Raw genomic sequence first — 20,446 nt, 5'->3', positions numbered from 1 at the left:
GTGTGTGTGTGTGTGCATGTGTGTGTGGTTGTGTGTGTGTGCGTGTGTGTGTGTGTGCATGCGTGTGTGGTTGTGTGTGTGCATGTACACATGTATTTGTGTGAATGTGTGTGCATATGTGTGTGTGCGTATGTGTGTGCATGTGTGTGTGCGAGTGTGAGTGCATGTGCATGTGTGTGTGCGGGTGTGTGTGTGTATGTGTGCATGTGTGTGTGTGTGTGTATATGTGTGCATGTGTGTGTATATGTGTGCATGTGTGTGTGTGTGCGTGTATGTGTGTATATGTGTGCATGTGTGTGCGTGTGTGTGTGTGTATATGTGTGCATGTGTGTGTGTGTATATGTGTGCATGTGTGTGTGTGTGCGTGTATGTGAGTGCATGCACATGTGTGTGTATGTGCACGTGTGTGCATGTCTGCATATGTATGTGAGTGTGTACATACACACACACACACACACACACACACATACAGAACGATTGTGGGCCATATACCTTAACCACGAAGCATGGCTTAGAGGTTAGGGTATTTAGCTAAGGAACATAAGGATGTAAGTTCAATTCCTGGTGGCATGTAAATTGCAAGACATTTTATTTCTCATTGAGCAAGATCATCATCATCACCATCCTCATCATCACCATCCTCATCATCACCATCCTCATCATCACCATCCTCATCATCACTGTCACTGTCATTGTCATCATCATTGCAAAAATGAGTTCCACATGTATAATCCAAAGGGCCAGCCTTTTCATATTCAGTGTCATGTTGAAATATTCCTGAGAACTATGTTAAAGATATGCATGTTTGTGGAGTACTCAGCCACATGCACATTAATTTCACGATCAGGCTGTTCCGTTAATCAGATCAACCAGATCACTCATCATTGTAACTGATGGGGTACCACTTTATATACAGGTTGATATTTGGGGTTTCACAGGGTCAGTGGAGGCCCCAATGTGTGATCTTGCGGTAGATCCTGTTGTTATTAGGTGCTGGTACAATATATTTGCTTGGACACAGTTTCCATTTCATGGACATGTCTTTCGAGGCTTACAATTACATTTGTGTTCAGAGAGAGATGTTGTTGATGATGATGGTAATGTGGTAGGTTAGTTGTAAATAGTTCCTGGTGGAGGTGTCTTCATGTTTTTGATGTTGGTGCATAGCTTTGTTGTTGGTGTTCATGTAGTATTCATGTCAGCCATGGCTGGAATCACTCCTAGCAACCCATGGAGAATTTGGTCAAACCTTCTTCCTATATCATCATCATCATCATCATTTAACGTCTGTTGCCCATGCTGGCATAGGTTGGATGGTTTGACCAAGGCTGGAAAGCTGGAAGGCTGTACTAGACTCCAGTCTGATCTGGCATGGTTTCCTAATGCCAACCACTTTACAGATTGTGATGGGAGTTTTTATGTGCCACTGACACAGGTGCTTTTTCTGCCATTTATGTGGCACCAGTAGTTACCATGACTGCAATTTTACTTTGCTTGATGGATCTTCTACTCAAGCATGGCATAATGCCAAAGGACTCGATCATCTATCATTACCTTCATGAGGCCCGGCACTCGAAAGGTGCCTTTCACATGCCACCAGCATCAACTACCTTGCCTCTGTGAGGCTCAATGCTCAAAAGGATATATATATATAAGGATGAAAGGCAGAGTCAACCTCAGCGGAATTTGAACTTAGAATGTAGTGACAGATAAAATACCGCTAAGCATTTTGCTTGGCATGCTAATGATTCTGCCAGCTCACCACCTTTTTCAATACTGCTGTAGGCCATCTTCTATACCAAGACAAAACAATGTACATGATAACACTTTCAATCAATTAAGATCAGAAGCCATGAGAGCCATTGCCTGGTGCTGCATCTGGGCATTTATTATTATTATTATTATTATTATTATTATTATTATTATTATTATTATTATTATTATTATTATTATTATTTGAATAATTATAAATAATAGCATGTAAATTTTGGGTAAAAAAAAACCCTTTGGGGAGGAGAAGTCAAAAGCTCATGGCATACAGAAGATATTTAGTATTCAATTTGGTAATCTGAATACTAAATTGTAAAAGTGCATGGCCTAGTTGTTAATGTATTTGGCTCACAATCATAAAGTCATGAGTTTGAGCCCCAGCAGTGCATTGTGTCCTTGAGTGAGACACTGTATCTCATGTTGCTCCAGTCCTCACAGCTGGCAAAAATGATTTGTATTTGTAATTCGACGACTGGCACCCATGCCAACGTCGTCTCCTTCAATGGACACGAAACTCAGCTTGTGAAGACCTGTTGGGGCAAGCGAAATCATGATGGCACCTGTGCCCAGCGTCGCCTTTCTGGCACTTGTGCCCGCAGCATGTGTAAGGACTTTTGAGCGAGATCGTTGCCAGTGCCCCTGGACTGGCTCTTGTGCGGGTGGCACATAAAATACACCATTTTGAGCATGGCCATTGCCAGTACACCCACTACACTCTCGGAGTGGTTGATGTTAGGAAGGGCATCCAGCTGTAGAAACTCTGCCAAATCAGATTGGAGTCTGGTGTAGCCATCTGGTTCGCCAGTCCCCAGTCAAATTGTCCAACCCATGCTAGCATGGAAAGCGGACATTAAATGATGATGATGATGATGATGTTCCAACAATTACTGAATTGTCTTTCACCCTTTCATATCTAATTGTTAGACTGTCTTTGCATAGCAATTAAATTTCAAATCATTTGAGATTTTGAAGGGATTTGTGAAATATCTGCAATGTAATGTTGTTGGCATTGATCAAATGAAATCTTCTAATATCATGCATGACGTAACAAGATTTTGATTGGGAGTCAAGTTTACATTATGAATACTTTAATAAGGACAGTCTCAAGCAGGTTGGCATCTAGCTGTAGAAACTCTGCCAAATCAGATTGGAGTCTGGTGTAGCCATCTGGTTTCACCAGTCCTCAGTCGAATCGTCCAACCCATGCTAGCATGGAAAGCAGACGTTAAACGATGATGATGATGATGATGAATTCTAAGGAGCAGCCATGTCACGTTCTGTATCATACTGAATCTCCCCGAGAACTACGTTAAGGGTATACGTGTCTGTGGAGTGCTCAGCCACTTGCATGCTAATTCCACAAGCAGGCTGTTATGTTGATTAGATCAACTGGAACCCTCATCATCATGACCAATAGAGTGTCAGTTGAAAGTTGAGTGTGGTCATCTACTCATAATCCCTTTAAAGGGAAAATATAAATTCATATTATTCATATTCTAGCACTGTTATTTAAGCTTTTTTTTTTCTTCTTCCTTTCAAATAAACAGAATTTACATCATCAACAATGTCTTCGAATAACGAGAGTGATACTCTGTCAGTATCTGAATCAAGCAGCACTGAAATAGCTGATCAATCTCCTAATGAGGATGCACTCAATGAACAGCTGAAAACTGTCTTGAGTCCAACTCAAGACTCATCAGGAACAACAAAGGGTTCATCTGAAAATGGAAACATACCTAAAGAAAATAGTCAAACTGAAAATGGAAATAACCCGAAAGAAAATAATCAAGATGGAAATGGAAACGTCCCAAAAGGAAACAGTCAAACTGAAAATGGGAATATACCAAGAGAAAATAGTCAATCTTATATTGAAAACAGTGTACATATAAAGGTATGGTGTCCTATAAGTTTAAAGAACTTTCTTAATGTTTAAGGAGTTTTTTTTTAATTTCTTTAATGTTTCTTTAACGGAATCATTGATAGTGTAGTCAGACCCCTAGCTGAGCCCTGTTCAAAAGCAGCTGCAATCATCCTTATTTGTTCAGATATAGAGTATCTAGGACTACATTATTCATTGTGCCTTTCCATTTTTTTAAAACAAAGGTCCTGCTTGATTTGAAAGGTTTGACTGTTATTTTTAGCAGGTCAAACAACCACATTGAGGCTCTGTGTTGTATTTGCTTTTGATAGTGTTACTTTTATTGTTTCTTTCTTTGGTGTGGTTGTTTAATCTTAAGTCAACTCTGATTCAGCAAATATATGTTCAAACTGGATCAAACCTCATCCTCCTTGAGATCTGAGAAGGTAAAGACAGTCTGCACTTGCCTTATTATTATTATTATTATTATTATTATTATTATTATTGAGTGACAAAGCAACGTATGCCATCAAAGTGACACTTGGGAACAAATATATGAAGCCCATTAAACCCATCATGACTACCCGTCTGATAAGGGTACACCAGGCACATGCATCACAACCATATGCATGTGACATAGTGATCTCATATCAAGATAAACAGCGCATGACCTTGCAGGTGGTACCTAGTTTGAATTTTCTTCAGGTCGAGTAGCCCATCCTGCCCAAAAGGTCCCTGAATAAGGGTTATTTAAGGATGTTGAACGAAACACCCATGTTTCCAGAGGTGAATTATTCAAACCCCAAAGAATTCCTCTCAACACATGGCTATGATGCTCTCCCACTACTTCTGCTCATGATCAGAGATGCACATATCGTCAGCCACCAAGGGACATGTTCAACTGGTTAAGGTCAAACAACTGACAAGCAAATCTGTGGTATTAAGCAGAATATTTGCTGTAGCCCATCTTTTATACCAAGACAAAACAATGTACATAACACTTCCAATCAATTAAGATCAGAAGCCATAAGAGCCACTGCCTGGTACTGCATCCGGGCAGTTATTATTATTATTATTATTATTATCGTTATTATTATTATTATTATTATTATTATTTGAAATTATTATTGTTGTTGTTGTTCCTAGTGATACTACTACTAATATTACTTCTACTTCAACTTTTTAAAGGAAGTTTCTTCTTTCACGGAAGTTTCATCTGTCAAAGAAGTTTCATCTGTCAAAGAAGTTTCATCTGTCAAAGAAGTTTCATCAGTTGTGGAGACTACCACCGTGAAACCGGTTTCACTTTCCCCAGTCAAAGAAGTTCCATCTGCTGCTGAGGTCTCATCAGCTACAGAAACTGTTAAAGAGGTTTCCACCATCAGTTTGGTGCTACAAATCGAGGATCACTATCAGGACAATGCCGTAGTACTAAGATGGGAAGAATCGGCAACTCCACTGTCCAATTATGAAGCAAAAATATTTTCTGTTTCAGTGTCAGGAACCAGTTTTCTAACAAACATTAACAGCAATCTGAGGTAATTACAATTTATTCTTAATCATCATTAACGAGGTGGAGGCACATGGCCTAGTTGTTAGAGCAGCGGACTTGTGGTTGAAGGATCGCAGGTTCAAATCTCAGACCAGGTAATGTGTAGGCTTATGACCAAAACACCTAAGCTCCACATGGTTCCGGCAGAAGGTAATGGCGAACTTCTGTTGATTCATTCACCACAACTTTCTCTCACTCTTTCCTCCTGCATCTAGCAGCTCACCTGTGACAGACTGGCATCCCATCACTTCCTCAAGGCTCCCACTTTCTCCATATATGGATGTCTTCAACAGCTTCTTTGAATGTGGCCAACTCATCACAGTTAGAGATGTAACATCCCAGTTTTAATTCTGTTGAGTCTGATCCAATCAATAATGTTGTTACTTGTAAATTGGCCTTGACAACATCCCCATTATCATTTGATGTCCATCTCCCATGCTAGTGCCATGCGGTGGGACTGAAACCAGAACCATGTGGTTGGTAAGCAAGCTACTTACCACACAGCCACTCCTGCATCTAAGTATATTTATTTATTTCGAACATATATCACCTTGCTGTAGATTGGAACTTGGTGGACATAGCAGCATGATGCAGGTATTGAAATTACTCTAAATCTTCATCAGAGTCGACATCAAATATAAACAACTTATGATTGTATAGAAAATGTTTCAGAGCTCGAATGAAGCTGTTGTCATCAGTGCTGCTGAAAAGCTATTCGGCTCTGCTTCAGGAGATCCAAATAATAAAACTGATGCAGTTACTCATAAATATCAGATAGATGGCAACATTGGGAGAATGCTGGATAAAATACCTTGTGGTAGTCTCTTACATTCTTACTTCTTTATTGCCCACAAGGGGCTAAACATAGAGGGGACAAACAAGGACAGACAAAGGGACTAAGTAGATTACATCGACCCCAGTGCGTAACTGGTACTTAATTTATCGACCCCAAAAGATGAAAGGCAAAGTCGACCTCGGCAGAATTTGAACTCAGAACGTAAAGACAGACGAAATACTGTTAAGCATTTCGCCCAGGTTGCTAACGATTCTGCCAGCTCACCGCTTTGTAGTCTCTTACATTCTATTAAGTTCTTCAAATACCACATTACCACCAATCAGCTATACCCTAAAAGAGAATGCTCCAGCATGGCCTCAAACTAATAAATGACTCCAGTAAAAGAGTGAAGAAATAAATGGCAAAGGGAATGTCAGATGGTGGCATATTTCAGTGTTTCATTAGTATTTGTTACTATAACATTTCTGTGTTTTGAAAATTTCTGATTTAACATTCTGTAGACAATCCTAACGTCAATCCTTTTAATGCCCAACCTGCTTGAGACTGTCCTTATTAAAGTATTCATAATGTAAACCTGACTCCCAATCAAAATCTTGTTACGTCATGCATGATATTGGAAGATTTCATTTGATCAATGCCAACAACATTACATTGCAGATATTTCACAAATCCCTTCAAAATCTCAAATGATTTGAAATTTAATTGCTATGCAAAGACAGTCTAACAATTAGATATGAAAGGGTGAAAGACAATTTAGTAATTGTTGGAACATCATCATCATCATCATCATCATTTAATGTCCGCTTTCCATGCTAGCATGGGTTGGACAATTTGACTGGGGACTGGCGAACCAGATGGCTACACCAGACTCCAATCTGATCTGGCAGAGTTTCTAAGGCTGAATGCCCTTCCTAATGCCAACCACTCTGAGAGTATAGTGGGTGCTTTTTACGTGCCACTGGCACGAGGGCCAGTTTGGTGGTACTGGCAACAGCCACGCTCAAATAGTGTTTTTTACGTGCTACCTGCACAGGAGTCAGTCCAATGTTTTGTTCACATGTCACCGGCACAAGTGCCAGTAAGGTGAAGCTAGAAACGATCACGCTCAAATGGTGCTTTTTACATGCCACCAGCACAGAAACGAGACCGCTTCTCTGGCAGTGATCCTGCTCAGATGGTGCTGTTAGCGCTCCACTGGCACAGGTGCCAGTCATCGAATTTGGTTCAGTTACGATCTCACTTGCCCCAACAGGTCTTCGCAAGCTGAGTTTAATGTCCAATGAAGGAAGGTTGGCATAGGTGCCAGCCATCGAATTTGGTTCAATTTCGATTTCGATTTCACTTGCTTCAACAGGTCTTCGCAAGCAGGGTTTTGTCTCCAAAGAAGGAAAGATACGCATAAGTGGGCTGGCTACACCCCTGGTAAAGGCCACGGATTATGGTCTCATTTGTCTTGCCGGGTCTTCTCACGCGCAACATATTTCCAAAGGTCTCGGTCACTAGTCATTGCCTCGGTGAAGCCTAATGTTCGAAGGTCGTGCTTCACCACCTCATCCCAGGTCTTCCTGGGTCTACCTCTTCCACAGGTACCCTGTGAGTAGAAATTATATAGGTCTCTCTCTCTCTCTCTCTCTCTCTCTCTCTCTCTCTCTCTCTCTCTCTCTCTCTCTCTCTTTGACTTGATTACAAATGAAGTAATTTGGGACAGATAAAACAGGGTAAAAATTAGTTTAATAATGGTTTCACGTTTTGGCACAAGGCCAGCAATTTTGGGGAGGGGGTAAGTTGATTACATCGAACCCCAGTACTCAAATGCTACCTATTTTATCAACCACAAAAGGATAAACGACAAAGTCTACCTTGGCAGAATTTGAATTCAGAACATAAAGACGTGCAAAATGTTGCTAAGCATTTTACCCCCCATCTTAACAATTCTGCCAGCCTGCCACCTTAAAAATTAGTTTAATAATAATAATTCATTTTGGGTGAAATAGCTAATTGATACAAAAATATCTTGGATAATTTAATTATTTATAAAATATCTTTTGTAAGTAAATCTTATCCTCTTTTAATAAGTAACTTATTACTTGTTTATTTGTTTTGTTTGGAATTTTTATTAGTTTTGGCTAAGGGCTAAGGTTTTACCCATAGCAGTTGCAAACTCTTAAATATTGGTTGGACTGATGTGGTTAATATTCTTCTCGAGCTGTTGACAGTCAATGACTGTGGGGAAAACATGTGCAAGGACAGAAGTATGCCAGTCTGAGATAAAGGACTGAATGTAATAATTAGTGCAAGACACAATGTGGGTGAGAAGAGGAGGAGAGATGAGTGAGATGGGAGTGTCTTAATGGAGAAGCCATGACACCAACGAGCTCCTAAAAGCCAGTGTAGTCGCAGGAGAAAAATAAGATTGGGGAAATAGTACATTTGGTGGGCCAAAGGTTGTAGTATGTGTTGGTGAGCTATTATATCTATAGGCCTGAAATTGGAGAGTGATGGTGAATAAACACATCTCTGGGCCTAAGGCTGGAATGTATTGATGAGTGAGTGTATCTATGACCAGAGGTTGGATAGTTTGATGATGAACAAAGCCATCCATAGGCCTGAGGTTGAAATATATTTGTTAAGTAAATATGTTGTGAGGTAGAGGTTGGAGTATGTGTTGGCGAGTAAACGCATCTATGGGCTTGGAGCTGAAGTGTGTTTGATGAACAATATAAACTTATTGTAAGTTAATATCCTGACACAATAAAGACAGAAATTTTTAATCTGTCAAAGCCTCCTAATAATTTTTGCAATACTATTTGCCTCTCGTAATTTTCTCTGTATTATTTCCCTTAAGCATAATTCAATGTAATGATTAATGCAATAACTGATGAATGTAGACACAATGTGGGTGAGAAGAGGAGAGATCAATGAGATGGGAGTGCCTTTATGGAGAAGCCATGAAACCAAGGAGCTCCTAAAAGCCAGTGTAGTACACCTGTACATACATCTTCACACACACACAATTACACATACATATACACACCCATATAGGTTCAAAAGTTTGTAAAAAAAAAACAGAGACAGTGTATTTGTTGCTCAAGGAAAATGGAATAAGTCTTTGGTGTTTCGATCCTATTTGCTCAATTGTTAAAATTTATTTTTTCTTTCCTTTTCCAGTTATGAATGTAATATAAACAGAGATGATACAACTATAAGAGGTACACTTCATTGCTGGGATGTAACCAAAGAGAAAACCTGCAGAATCATCGGTCTCTGCCCTGGATTAGCCTATAAGTATGTGGTACAATATTTCATATTTCTTGCACTTGATGTTTTCTAAATGGTAATTTTGTTGGGTGGGAATGATAGTGACTTCTTTAATATGCTTAATCCTTTCTTGTTGTTTCATTGTTGTATATCTATCAAGCCAATTTTGATGTAGCATTTCTATGATCAGAGTCATTCCATCTTTGACCATCCTCTCTTTTTATTCAGGTGTAGTTTGCATAAAATTATATCATCCAACCTCCTTCCTTTTCTAAGATGATACAGCATGATTTGAAAGATATTTGGCAACTGTTCTTATTGATCTATTGATCACATAATGGTTTCCAACAGCAGAAAATGTCAACATGGAAGCCTGCATTTGGTTGCTTGACTTGCTAAATATAATGGGCAAATTCCCTCATGTAATACTCTAGTGTCTTAACAAAAGAAGCATGACTCACTGGAATATACAAAAAGATAGGGATGGTCATAGCTGGAAGACCTTTGATCCCAGTTGCATGCAATAATGGTTGACCTGGTACTAGACAGCAATGGCAACAACAACAGCAGCAACAAATGTCAAGTAGTTGTCTTTATTGATCACATCCGCTTGATATCTCATAAAAATGAATGATTGGTTTTTATTAAGAGAGAATTATTTTATCTGTTCATCTTTTGATAGATTATACAAATGTATCAAGCAACCATTCAAGGAAGTGTGTGTGTGTGTGTGTGTGTATGTGTGTGTGTGTGTGTATGTGTGTGTATGTGTGTGTGTGTGTGTCAGTGTGTTTATTTGTTCATTTTTACATCCATTTTTCTATGCTGTCATGAGTTAGATGAATATATTATTAAGGCATTGTTTTACAACTGAATGCCTTTCCTGGCGTTTTCCCTCAAAGTATCTTTTATTCTACATGTCTACAGAGGCACAAAGCTAGCAGGTGACTTGTTGACATCAGGAATGAAGCACACACACACACACATACACACACACACACACACACACTCACACACACACATTCACACACACACACATTCACAACACATGCACACACACATATATATACATACATTCACACACACATACATATATATACACACATATATATTTATATATATATCAATGATATATGATGATGATGATGATGATGATGATGATGATGTATTATTTGAAAGGTTTCTTTCAGTCTATTCACCAAATTCGTTCATAAGGCTTTGATTAGTTCAGGGCTATAGTAGAATAGTTAAAGACATTCTCCCAAGGTGCTGTGCAGTGGGACTGAACCTAAGATTATGTGGTTAGGAAGCGAACTTCTTAAGCATATTGCTTAGCCAGAAGGAAAGCAATGCTTTGAGCATTTTCCAAAGGTTTCCAGTACCAGTGAGTTGGAAGGAAGGAATAGTAACCTAGACTCATAGGTTAACCTCAGAACATTGATCTAGCCTGAATGCTTCCAGTAAAGTGGGCTTTACCTAAGGTGTCCTAGAGCCAGGTTGTAGTATTAAACTGACAAATTAAGTCTACAACCTGCAAGGGAGTCATTTAAATATTTGGTAAGTAAAAAGTCAAATATAATACATGTTAGTGTTATAATATATATCTATGGTGTTGTACAGGCAAAATAGTCTGTGGAATTTTTTTGTTATATTTCTTTATAATCTGAGTTCAAATTCCACCAGAGTCTAGTTTTCTTTTCATCTTTTGAGAGTCAATGAAATAAAGTATCAATCAAAGACTGAGAGTCACTGATAAAATTGATTATGAGTCTGCCTCTTTGTACCTATATTATAGCTCAATATCTGTCTCTTTATTTCACCCTTAGTTTCTCTGTCAATGGAACATATTCAAGTGGAGATGAAAATCTAAATATCAAGTCTTCTGAGAAAGTCTACTCACTGAAAGGGCCACCTGGACCTCCATCACTAACTTCTTTCAAAGTTGATTTATATACGGTAATTCTTTTTTAATGTTTTGCATATAAGAGAAAAGCCCCAAATATGTTATATGGTATATGTGCAGATAGATAAGCTGTTAATAACTCATACGGTCATTATTTTATTGAATTAAGTGAGGCTTTTGTTGCATTCAGCTTGAAAGATGGTTTCTAATTGGCCTCTAGTAAGCTAATTTCCATTGGCTAGTTTGAGTCACACAATGAAAATCATTAAAGAATGCCACATAAGTTATTATAAATTATTGTGAAGGCACTACTAAGGTGCCGGAAAAGCAAATGGATGACAACTTGCATTTGTTAGGGAGGCGAGCCCTTGATTCTCCCTGGCAGTATTTTTTGAATCACTAGATTGTGACTGACTCAAGGTAAAGAGTTTTGTCTGTAATGGCAATTGAAGATCACCTCATATTTTCTTCTGATGAATACTATGAGTTGCTTCAAGTTTGTCATTTCTCAGACATGTAGAGCACAAAGTTACATAAACCCCTGGAGCATGGAAGCACTCATTCAACAACTGTTTATGTTGTTGTAAGGCAGCCATTACTTTAGTCTCTAAGCTTCCAGATGAAATGGAACAAAGAAGTAGAGCTTACTCTGCCTCTGGATCTGTGAAAGAATGCAAATATTGATTATACTGTCCTTTGAAATTGTTGACAGCAAATCACAAATAGTTCTGCTGAATACTTTCTGGAGGAATGAGAATAATTTTATAAATCTCAATTTTGAAAGACAATATTCATTTAATGAGCAAGCAGTTTAATTTCAGCCATTTCAGGTTTGAGGATGGCAGTTCAAATATGCTTGAGACTTATTTGAACTCATCAGAAAAACATTTACTATATTTTGTCATGGAAAAAAATTCTTGCAGTACACCTATTACACCTATTTGTCAACAGTGAGAATTTTTCTCCATGACAAAATACAGTGAATACATCACAAACATATTTGAACTGGTAACAGGTTTATATACATGTGTGTGTGTGTGTGTGTGTGTGTGTGTGTGTGTGTGTGTGTGTGTGTGTGTGTGTGTGAGTGTGTGTGATAATTATAATCATCATCATTATTTAACGTCCACTTTCCATGCTGGCATGGGTTAGACAATTTGACTGAAACTGGTTAACTGGAAAGCTGCATTAAGTTTCAATCTGATTTGATATGGTTTCTACAGCTGGAAGCCATTCCTAATGCCAACCACTCTGAGAGTGTAATGGGTGCTTTTTATGTGCCACAGGCACGGGTGCCAGTTATGTGACACCAGCATTGGCCACAACTACAATTTCACTTGGCTTGGTGAGTCACCTCAAGCACAGTATATTACCAAAGGTCTCAGTCACCTGTCATCACTTCAATGTGGCCCAACGTTCAAAGGGTGCTTTTACATGCCACCAGCATGGATGCCAGCTATGTGACACCAGCATCAGCCACAACTTACATTTCACTTGGCTTGATAGGTCTTCTCAAGCATGGCATATTACCAAAGGTTTTGGTCACTTGTCATTGATTCTGTGAGACCCAGCATTTGAAGATCATGCTTCACCACCTTGTCCCATGTCTTCTCGAGACTACCTCTTCCACAGGTTCCCTCCACAGTTAGAGATCACCACTTCTTTAAACAGCTGTCCATGTCCATATATATATATATATACATATATAATTATAGCCTGGCTCACTGGTCCTGTACCTGTAGCATGTAAAAAGTACCATTTGAATGTGATCGTTGCCAGTGTCACCTGACTGGCCTTTATGCCGGTGGCACGTAAAAAGCACCCACTACACTCTCAGAGTAGTTGGTGTTAGGAATGGCATCCAGCTGTAGAAACAATGTCAGATCGGATTGGAACTTGGTGCAGCCTTCTGGCTCACCAGCCCTCAGTCAAACTGTTAAACCCATGCCAGCATGGAAGGAGGACATAAAACGACAACAACAACGATGATGATGATGATATAATTAAGGGCATAGAAACATTCTAGCCTATATGCTGAAAATAGATGCTACATCATCCAACCACTTTAAAAATCATCACAAAGTTACACACATGAGGATTTTTAAAGTGGTTGGACAATTTAACTATTTTCAGTATATAAGCTAGAATTTTTCTATGCCCTTAATTATAATTACATATAGGTGCAGGAGTGGCTGCGTGGTAAGTAGCTTGCTTACCAACCACATGGTTCTGGGTTCAGTCCCACTGAGTGGCACCTTGGGCAAGTGTCTTCTACTATAGCCTCGGGCCAACCAAAGCCTTGTGAGTCGATTTGGTAGACGGAAACTGAAAGAAGCACGTCGTATATATCTATATATATGTATGTGTGTGTGTATGTTTGTGTGTGTGTCCCCCAACATCGCTTGACAACCAATGCTGGTGTGTTTACGTCCTCGTAACTTAGCGGTTCGGCAAATGAAAATGATAGAATAAGTTCTAGGCTTACACAGAATAAGTCCTGGGTTCGATTTGCTCGACTAAAGGTGGTGCTCCAGCATGGCCGCAGTCAAAATGACTGAAACAAGTAAAAGAATAAAAGTAAAAGAATATGATTTCACCTTAATAGGTCTATTTTTATATGCTGACCATGTTTCCATTTGCTCTTACTCTTTGTATCTCACTCTTCTCCCGGGCTCTCTTTCTTCGTTAATCTTTTAATCTTCATCTCTCATCATATGTCAGACACGAGGGAAAAGAAGAAATATAGAAAAGATATTATAATTCCACCATTATTTACTAATGTAGATGACATGTCATTATATTGCTCTAATTTTTTTATTTCTAGGTTTCATTCTGCATTGAAGAACCAAAAGAGCTCCATCCTGATCTTAAACTGACAGGTTTCAAAGTATTTTATAATTCTCAATGTGATGAGCAACTAATTAACACACCTGCCACTAGAATTGAAAAGGAAATCAAACCAGGTGCAACATTACTCATTAGTCAAAAGAAATACACAAAATTGCATTTTTTCTTCATGTGTCCTCACTCCACTCCATTCCCAGGAGTTTACATTTTACATATGCTTCACATTTTTCTCCTCTCTTCTTTACATACCATTTTCGTATTCTATGCTCACGACTCAGTTGGAAATAAATATCAAAGGGAAAGAAGGCTTTCTCATGCTAACACACAAATACATACTCTCTCTCTCTCTCTCTCTCTCTCTCTCTCTCTTTCTCTTTCTTCCTCCAGTAGTTACATCCCTAATTTTTACTAGGTCAAGGGTCAGATAGCCCAGAAGGTGTTATTTCTTTACTACCCACAAGGGGCTACACACAGAGGGGACAAACAAGGACAGACAAGTGGATTAAGTCGATTATATCGACCCCAGTGCGTAACCGGTACTTATTTAATCGATCCCGAAAGGATGAAAGGCAAAGTCGACTTCAGCGGAAATCGATGTTGTTGTTATTATTATTATTGTTATTATCATTATTATTATTATTATTATTATTATTATTACTATTCAGGTCACTGCCTGGAATCGAACCCGGAATCTTGGGGTTAGTAGCCCACGCTCTTAACCACTGCGCCATATGCCCATGGGGGTTAAGAGTGCAGGCTACTAATCCCAAGATTCTGAGTTCAATTCCTGAATAATAATAATAATAATAATAATAATAATAATAATAATAATAATAATAACATCAAAAAATACCTTAAGAATGAGAACCCAGGTTCGAAATTTCCCCCAAGACACCTGATAAAGGCTGGAGGCTATATCAGCTGAAACATGTTAACAACAAACAAAATGAGGACAAATATCCGTCAAATGTAAATAATGTAAATAATGTACATAATTCCTCATCTCTTAAATATAGAACTGTATTGTTGTATATAGCCGTGTCTTTTATTTTGCTTGGTTTAAGGCTCAACAGTAACAATAACTGCTGTAGCTGTACCAGACCAAAATATTGAAAATAGCAAGCAGTGTTCACCAGTTCATGTTTCCTGTCCTGCTTCTCCATTGGCACCAGCTATAGAAGAACAGACATCTTTCAAATCAGGTTGCATCATAATTGGCTGGAGTAAACCCCCTACATCTTCTGATCAAGATATTTCTATGTACAGGTAAATAATCTTTAACATTATTGTACATTTGAAAAAATAAACTTTTGAATTTAGTTCTCATTAATTTCTTTTTTAATAATCAGTGGATCATCATCATTATCATCATTTAACGTCTGCTTTTCATGCTGGCATGGGTTGGACGATTTGACTGAGGACTGGTGAACCAGATGGCTGCACCAGGCTCCAGTCTTATCTGGCAGAGTTTCTACAGCTGGATGCCTTTCCTAATGCCAACCACTCCGAGAGTGTAGTGGACGCTTTTACATGCCACTGGCACGAGGGCCAGTCAGGTAGTACTGGCAACGGCCATGCTCAAATGGTGTTTTTTATGTGCCATCTGCACAGGAGCCAGTTCAGTGGCACTGGCAACGATATTTTTAATATTAATTGTGTGATGAAGACATCAAAGAGGCAGAATCATTAGCGCAATCATTAGTACACCAGGTAAAATGCTTTGCAGTATTTTATCAGTCTTTTCATTCTGTGTTCAAATTCCACCAGGGTTGATTTTTTTTTATCTGAAATCCCACCCATAGTATTTTTTTACCTTTATTGATATTAATAAACCATCTGATGCATAATATATTTGTTGCCTTTATTGTATAGTTATAGAATGTGTGTGTGTGTGTGTGTGTGTGTGTGTGTGTGTGTGTGTGTGTGTGTGTGTGTGTGTGTGTGTGTGTGTGTTTTAATGTCTCCTTGTCTTGACATCACATGATGGCTGTAAATGAGTGTCACCATCATACAAACAGTGTCATTCATTTCCAGCTTTCTGTGAAAACATATCTGGCCATAAGGAAATATTACCTTACTTGGAAACAGGTGAGGGCTGGTGGCAGGAAGCTCACCTGGCTGTAAACAAATCTACCTCAACAAATTCCGACTGACCCATGCAAGCTTGGAACAGAGGTTGTTAAAACAATATTGATGATGATGATGATGATTGCCAGTGGCACGTAAAAAGCACCCACTACACTCTCAGAGTAGTTGGCGTTAGGAAGGACATCCAGCTGTAGAAACTCTGCCCGATCAGATTGGAGCCTGTTGCAGCCTTCTGGTTTGCCAGTCCTCAGTGAAATCGTCCAACCCATGCCAGCATGCAAAGCGGACATTAAACGACAACGATGACAACGACGACGATGATGATGATGATGATGATGATGATGATGATAATGATGATTTATAGTTGAATTTACTCTACTCTTCATTTTATACTTATACTAACATTAGTAACAAATAAATTGTAATTTTGTCCGTTACAGAATCTATTTAAATGACAAGTTAAATGGAGAAATACAAGCTAACAGCTATAGTGATAAAAATGGATATCAATTTACATTAACAGAACTTGCTGCCAATAGAAACTACAAAGTTTATGTCAAGGTAAAGTGAACTAATATCTTCTTTACTGGTTGAATGCAAAGTAGATAAAACTGTAAATAATCTCATGTGAATACTAGGTTTAATAACCCTTTGGATAGAAGGGATCATAAGCTGCCTGTGAACCCAGACCTTCTATAAACATAACAGATGTTCTACCACTGGACTAAAACAATCTTTTTTGAATTTTTTCCTCTATTTTAGAAGCTTTTTTCTCACCAGTGAGAATTACATGTTGCTTATGTCATAAGAATTTAGAAACTTTGAGAAACATGAAAGTGTAGCAAGCATTGCTATGGCTAAATAATAATGAAAGGAACAGAGCAGAGTTATGTCTCCTCGTTCTGTTGTCAGAAGTTGGCGCTTTGATGGTACTGTACTCTCAGCAGTCTTTGTGACATAGCATTTTCGATCCAGCCCCCCCCCCCATCCAGTACGAAACAACATCTGTGGACCGGTTTCTGAGCTATTGCTCTTTATCAACACAGAGTCGCTGCTTTGCTAGGTGGCATTGCTGAATTCTGTTCAAAAATATACAGTTTTCAGAGTGACACACAGAAAAATGTATAAACTCTAGATGGACATTTAGTCTTCCTTTTTCCTTATTCAGCATGACTCTCACTAAACTGAGCTCTTGACTCCTGGCTCTCAGAGCAGTTGGCTCACCTTGCTCTTAGCCATTACAACTTCCTCATTATGTAGCTGGCGCATTCCTTACTCTCTTCTGTTCCAGCACAAATCACAGAAGATGAACCTTTTATCATTAATGCCAACTGACTTATTCTCCAACCAACTACCAACCAACTAATTTTCACTAGCTATGAAACAACTATGTTCGTACACCTTTTACTATTTCACATGCACTTTTTGTAAAAGTACAGTGATATAAAAACTCGTTATCTAAACTTTGATTGAATGTTATTTGTCACACCAACGTACATGCAGCTTAACACAATACAAGCAAGAAAATTGGATTCATGTTCGACTCCTCACTAAAAAATAATTCATTTTCAACTGTTGAATTCATAATAGATAAAGCTTTAACCCTTTAGTATTCAAACCAGCCATATCTGGCCAAAATATTCTACCTGTTTTATGTTCAAACTGACCAGATCAAGCCTCTTACATTTATCCTACAGTGCCATTCTAAAAATAACAAGCTCATCATTGAATTCTCAAAGTTACAAAATAACATATAATAAATTCAAGACAATATAAACAAGCATTACATTTGATAAAGAAATCTAAATACTAAAGCTTTAAATCAGTGCTTCTCAACCATTTTTTATCTATGGACCCCCTTGGTTCCTATTTTACTTTAATAGGCCCCCATCAATGTCATTTGTTGTTTTAAAAAAAGTCATATATCTTTATAATTGAATATTATTAAGAATTGTATTAAAAGGTAAAGCCTATTTGCCAGCATAATGTGGCTGTCCTGGAAGGGACGATTGTTATTGTTTCCTGGGGCTAAACAACAATAACAATCATCCATTCCAGTACAGCCATATTATGTTGGCAAATAGTCTTTGCTTTAGAGAACTGTTACTGAATATTTCTCTGTGAGAGATTTAGAAACAATAATGTTTCTATTTATTAGATCAGTGACTGTGTGTCACTTTGAAAACTTTATATTTTTTAACAGAATTCAGCAAAACAGTGACTCTGTGTTGATAAAGAGCAATAGCCCAGAAACCAGTCCACAGATGTTGTTTTGTACTGGATGGGGGTGGCTGGACTCCCAGTTTGAAAATATAAGGACACAGATATTGTGTCATATAGCCAGCTGGAAACGATGTTTCCTTGGGCTAAACAACAGTAACAATCATCCCTTCCAGGACAGCCCCATTATGTTGTCAAATAGTCTTTACTTTAGAGAATTGTTACTGAATATCTCTCAAAGAGAGATTTAGAAATAATAATGTTGCTATTGTATTAAAAGGTTGTTAAAATATCTTGTGTATGGTAGACATATAACCAATTTATTGCAGATTAATTTAAGTAACGAAGTTTTATATGGACCTCAATTGAGAGCAACCTCTTTAAATAATAGCATGTAAATACTGGATAGAAAATGTAGGAGGCTGTCTGTGGAACCCAAACATACATCTTCTATAAATATGACAGACTTTTTGCCATAGGACCAAAGCATTTCTTTTGAATTTCTCTATTGTATGTTGTTTATATCATAAGAATTTAAAACTTTCAAGAAGCATGAAATAATTTATTTTTAACCTTTGGACTCAAAATAGATGAAGCTATGAATAATAACAGACAAATATTTGGTTTAAAAAAACCCTTTTAGCATTTATCTCTAAGATTAATTTTCTTTTTTAATGAAAGTAACTAATTACTTAAGCAATCTTGATTTTGTAAGTCCTTGTAATTTATGAACATGTGTTTATTTGTTTGTCCGTTGTAGTCAGTTTGTGGTCAAAGCCACATTGAACCAGGGAGCAAACATATTTTTGTATTGAGTGACAGCCTTCCCTCCAATACTCTTACTGTTTGTTCATCGAAAACTTCTGGATCACCAAAACTGTATCTTGAAAGCATGACTCCAGATGGAATTGATGTAGCCTGGGAAATACCAGAACAAAAGAGTGTCGTCATTACGGTAAATTTCTATTCTTTAAGAATATATAAACTGGCTCCTTCCTTTGTCCATGTTCTCAATTGTACTCACCTTCTTCTGTCCTGAGAGAATACTCTAACACCACACCACCTCCATCTTTATCTCTCTTCTCAGCTACTCCCACCTACCTTCATATAATGTGGGATAGCCATGTATTTCCTCTTTAGCAAGATACCTGTGCTTGTCCCTCTATTGTATTTTAACCTCTCAGCATCAGGTATAAAGCCACCTTTCTATCGTCCATATCCCCACATAGTTGAGGGGGTTTGTCTTCGTCATACAGATTACTTGGTGACTTCACTAATGCTGTGACATGAAAAAAACACCCAATACACTCTGTGAAGTTGTTGGTTTTAGGAAGGACTTCCAGCTGCAGAGACCAGAATTCAAAATATTATTTACTTATCAAAGGCAGTGAGCTGACAGAATCATCAGCATTTCATTCATTTTTATATTCTGAGTTCAAATTCCACCGAGGTTGACTTTGCCTTCCATTTGTAGCTGCTACATATTACATAGTAATATGTGAGTCAACCTGCACAGAAGATGAATATATTCTATGTAATATGTAGCTCTGCTACACATCCTTTCAGTGTTGATAAACTAAGTACCAGTTGAACACTGATGCAATGTAATCAACTTACCCCTTCCCCAAAATTGCTGACCTTGTGCTAAAATTTGAAATCAGTATATTATTTACATATCAAGTATATATTAATCAGTGAGTGCTTCACACAAAAGACTGTGTATGAAAAAAATTTTGCTATACAGCAAGAAAATGACTGATATCCTCATCAAACCAAATTCGACGATTGGCACCTATGCCAACCTCTCCTTCATTGGATACTAAACTCTGCTTGCGAAGACCTGTTGGGACAAGTCCGAGCATGATCATTGCCAGAGCAGCTGTCTGGCTTCCATGCCAGTGGCACATAAATAGCACCATTTGAGCGTGATCGTTACCAGTGTCACCTTACTGGCACTTGTGACGGTAGCATGTGAAAAACATTCAAGCGAGGTCATTGCCAGTGCCGCTGGACTGGCTCCTGTGCAGGTGGCAAGTAAAAAAAAACACCATTGTGAGCGTGGCCATTGCCATTACCGCCTGACTGGCCCTCGTGCCAGTGGCACGTAAAAGCACCCACTACACTCTCAGAGTGGTTGGCATTAGGAATGGCATC

At 38.3% G+C, this 20,446-nt stretch overlaps 1 protein-coding gene across 1 annotated transcript in view; it reads left to right on the top strand.

Moving 5' to 3' along the window:
• LOC106882604 (uncharacterized) overlaps positions 1 to 20,446 on the top strand; it is a 137,282-nt gene that overhangs the window by 68,278 nt on the left and 48,558 nt on the right. The window contains exons 28-35 of the mRNA XM_052966906.1: positions 3,318 to 3,661; positions 4,817 to 5,166; positions 9,145 to 9,261; positions 11,061 to 11,190; positions 13,962 to 14,100; positions 15,049 to 15,250; positions 16,513 to 16,633; positions 19,053 to 19,247. Of these exons, the coding sequence (XP_052822866.1) occupies positions 3,318 to 3,661; positions 4,817 to 5,166; positions 9,145 to 9,261; positions 11,061 to 11,190; positions 13,962 to 14,100; positions 15,049 to 15,250; positions 16,513 to 16,633; positions 19,053 to 19,247 (1,598 nt within the window). The remainder of the gene's footprint in view (positions 1 to 3,317; positions 3,662 to 4,816; positions 5,167 to 9,144; positions 9,262 to 11,060; positions 11,191 to 13,961; positions 14,101 to 15,048; positions 15,251 to 16,512; positions 16,634 to 19,052; positions 19,248 to 20,446) is intronic.

Source organism: Octopus bimaculoides, chromosome 4, assembly GCF_001194135.2.
Source record: "Octopus bimaculoides isolate UCB-OBI-ISO-001 chromosome 4, ASM119413v2, whole genome shotgun sequence".
NCBI classification, from domain to species: Eukaryota; Metazoa; Mollusca; class Cephalopoda; order Octopoda; family Octopodidae; genus Octopus; species Octopus bimaculoides.
The sequence above is the reverse complement of the archived record's forward strand: the minus strand, read 5'-3'. Positions and strand labels throughout refer to the sequence as shown.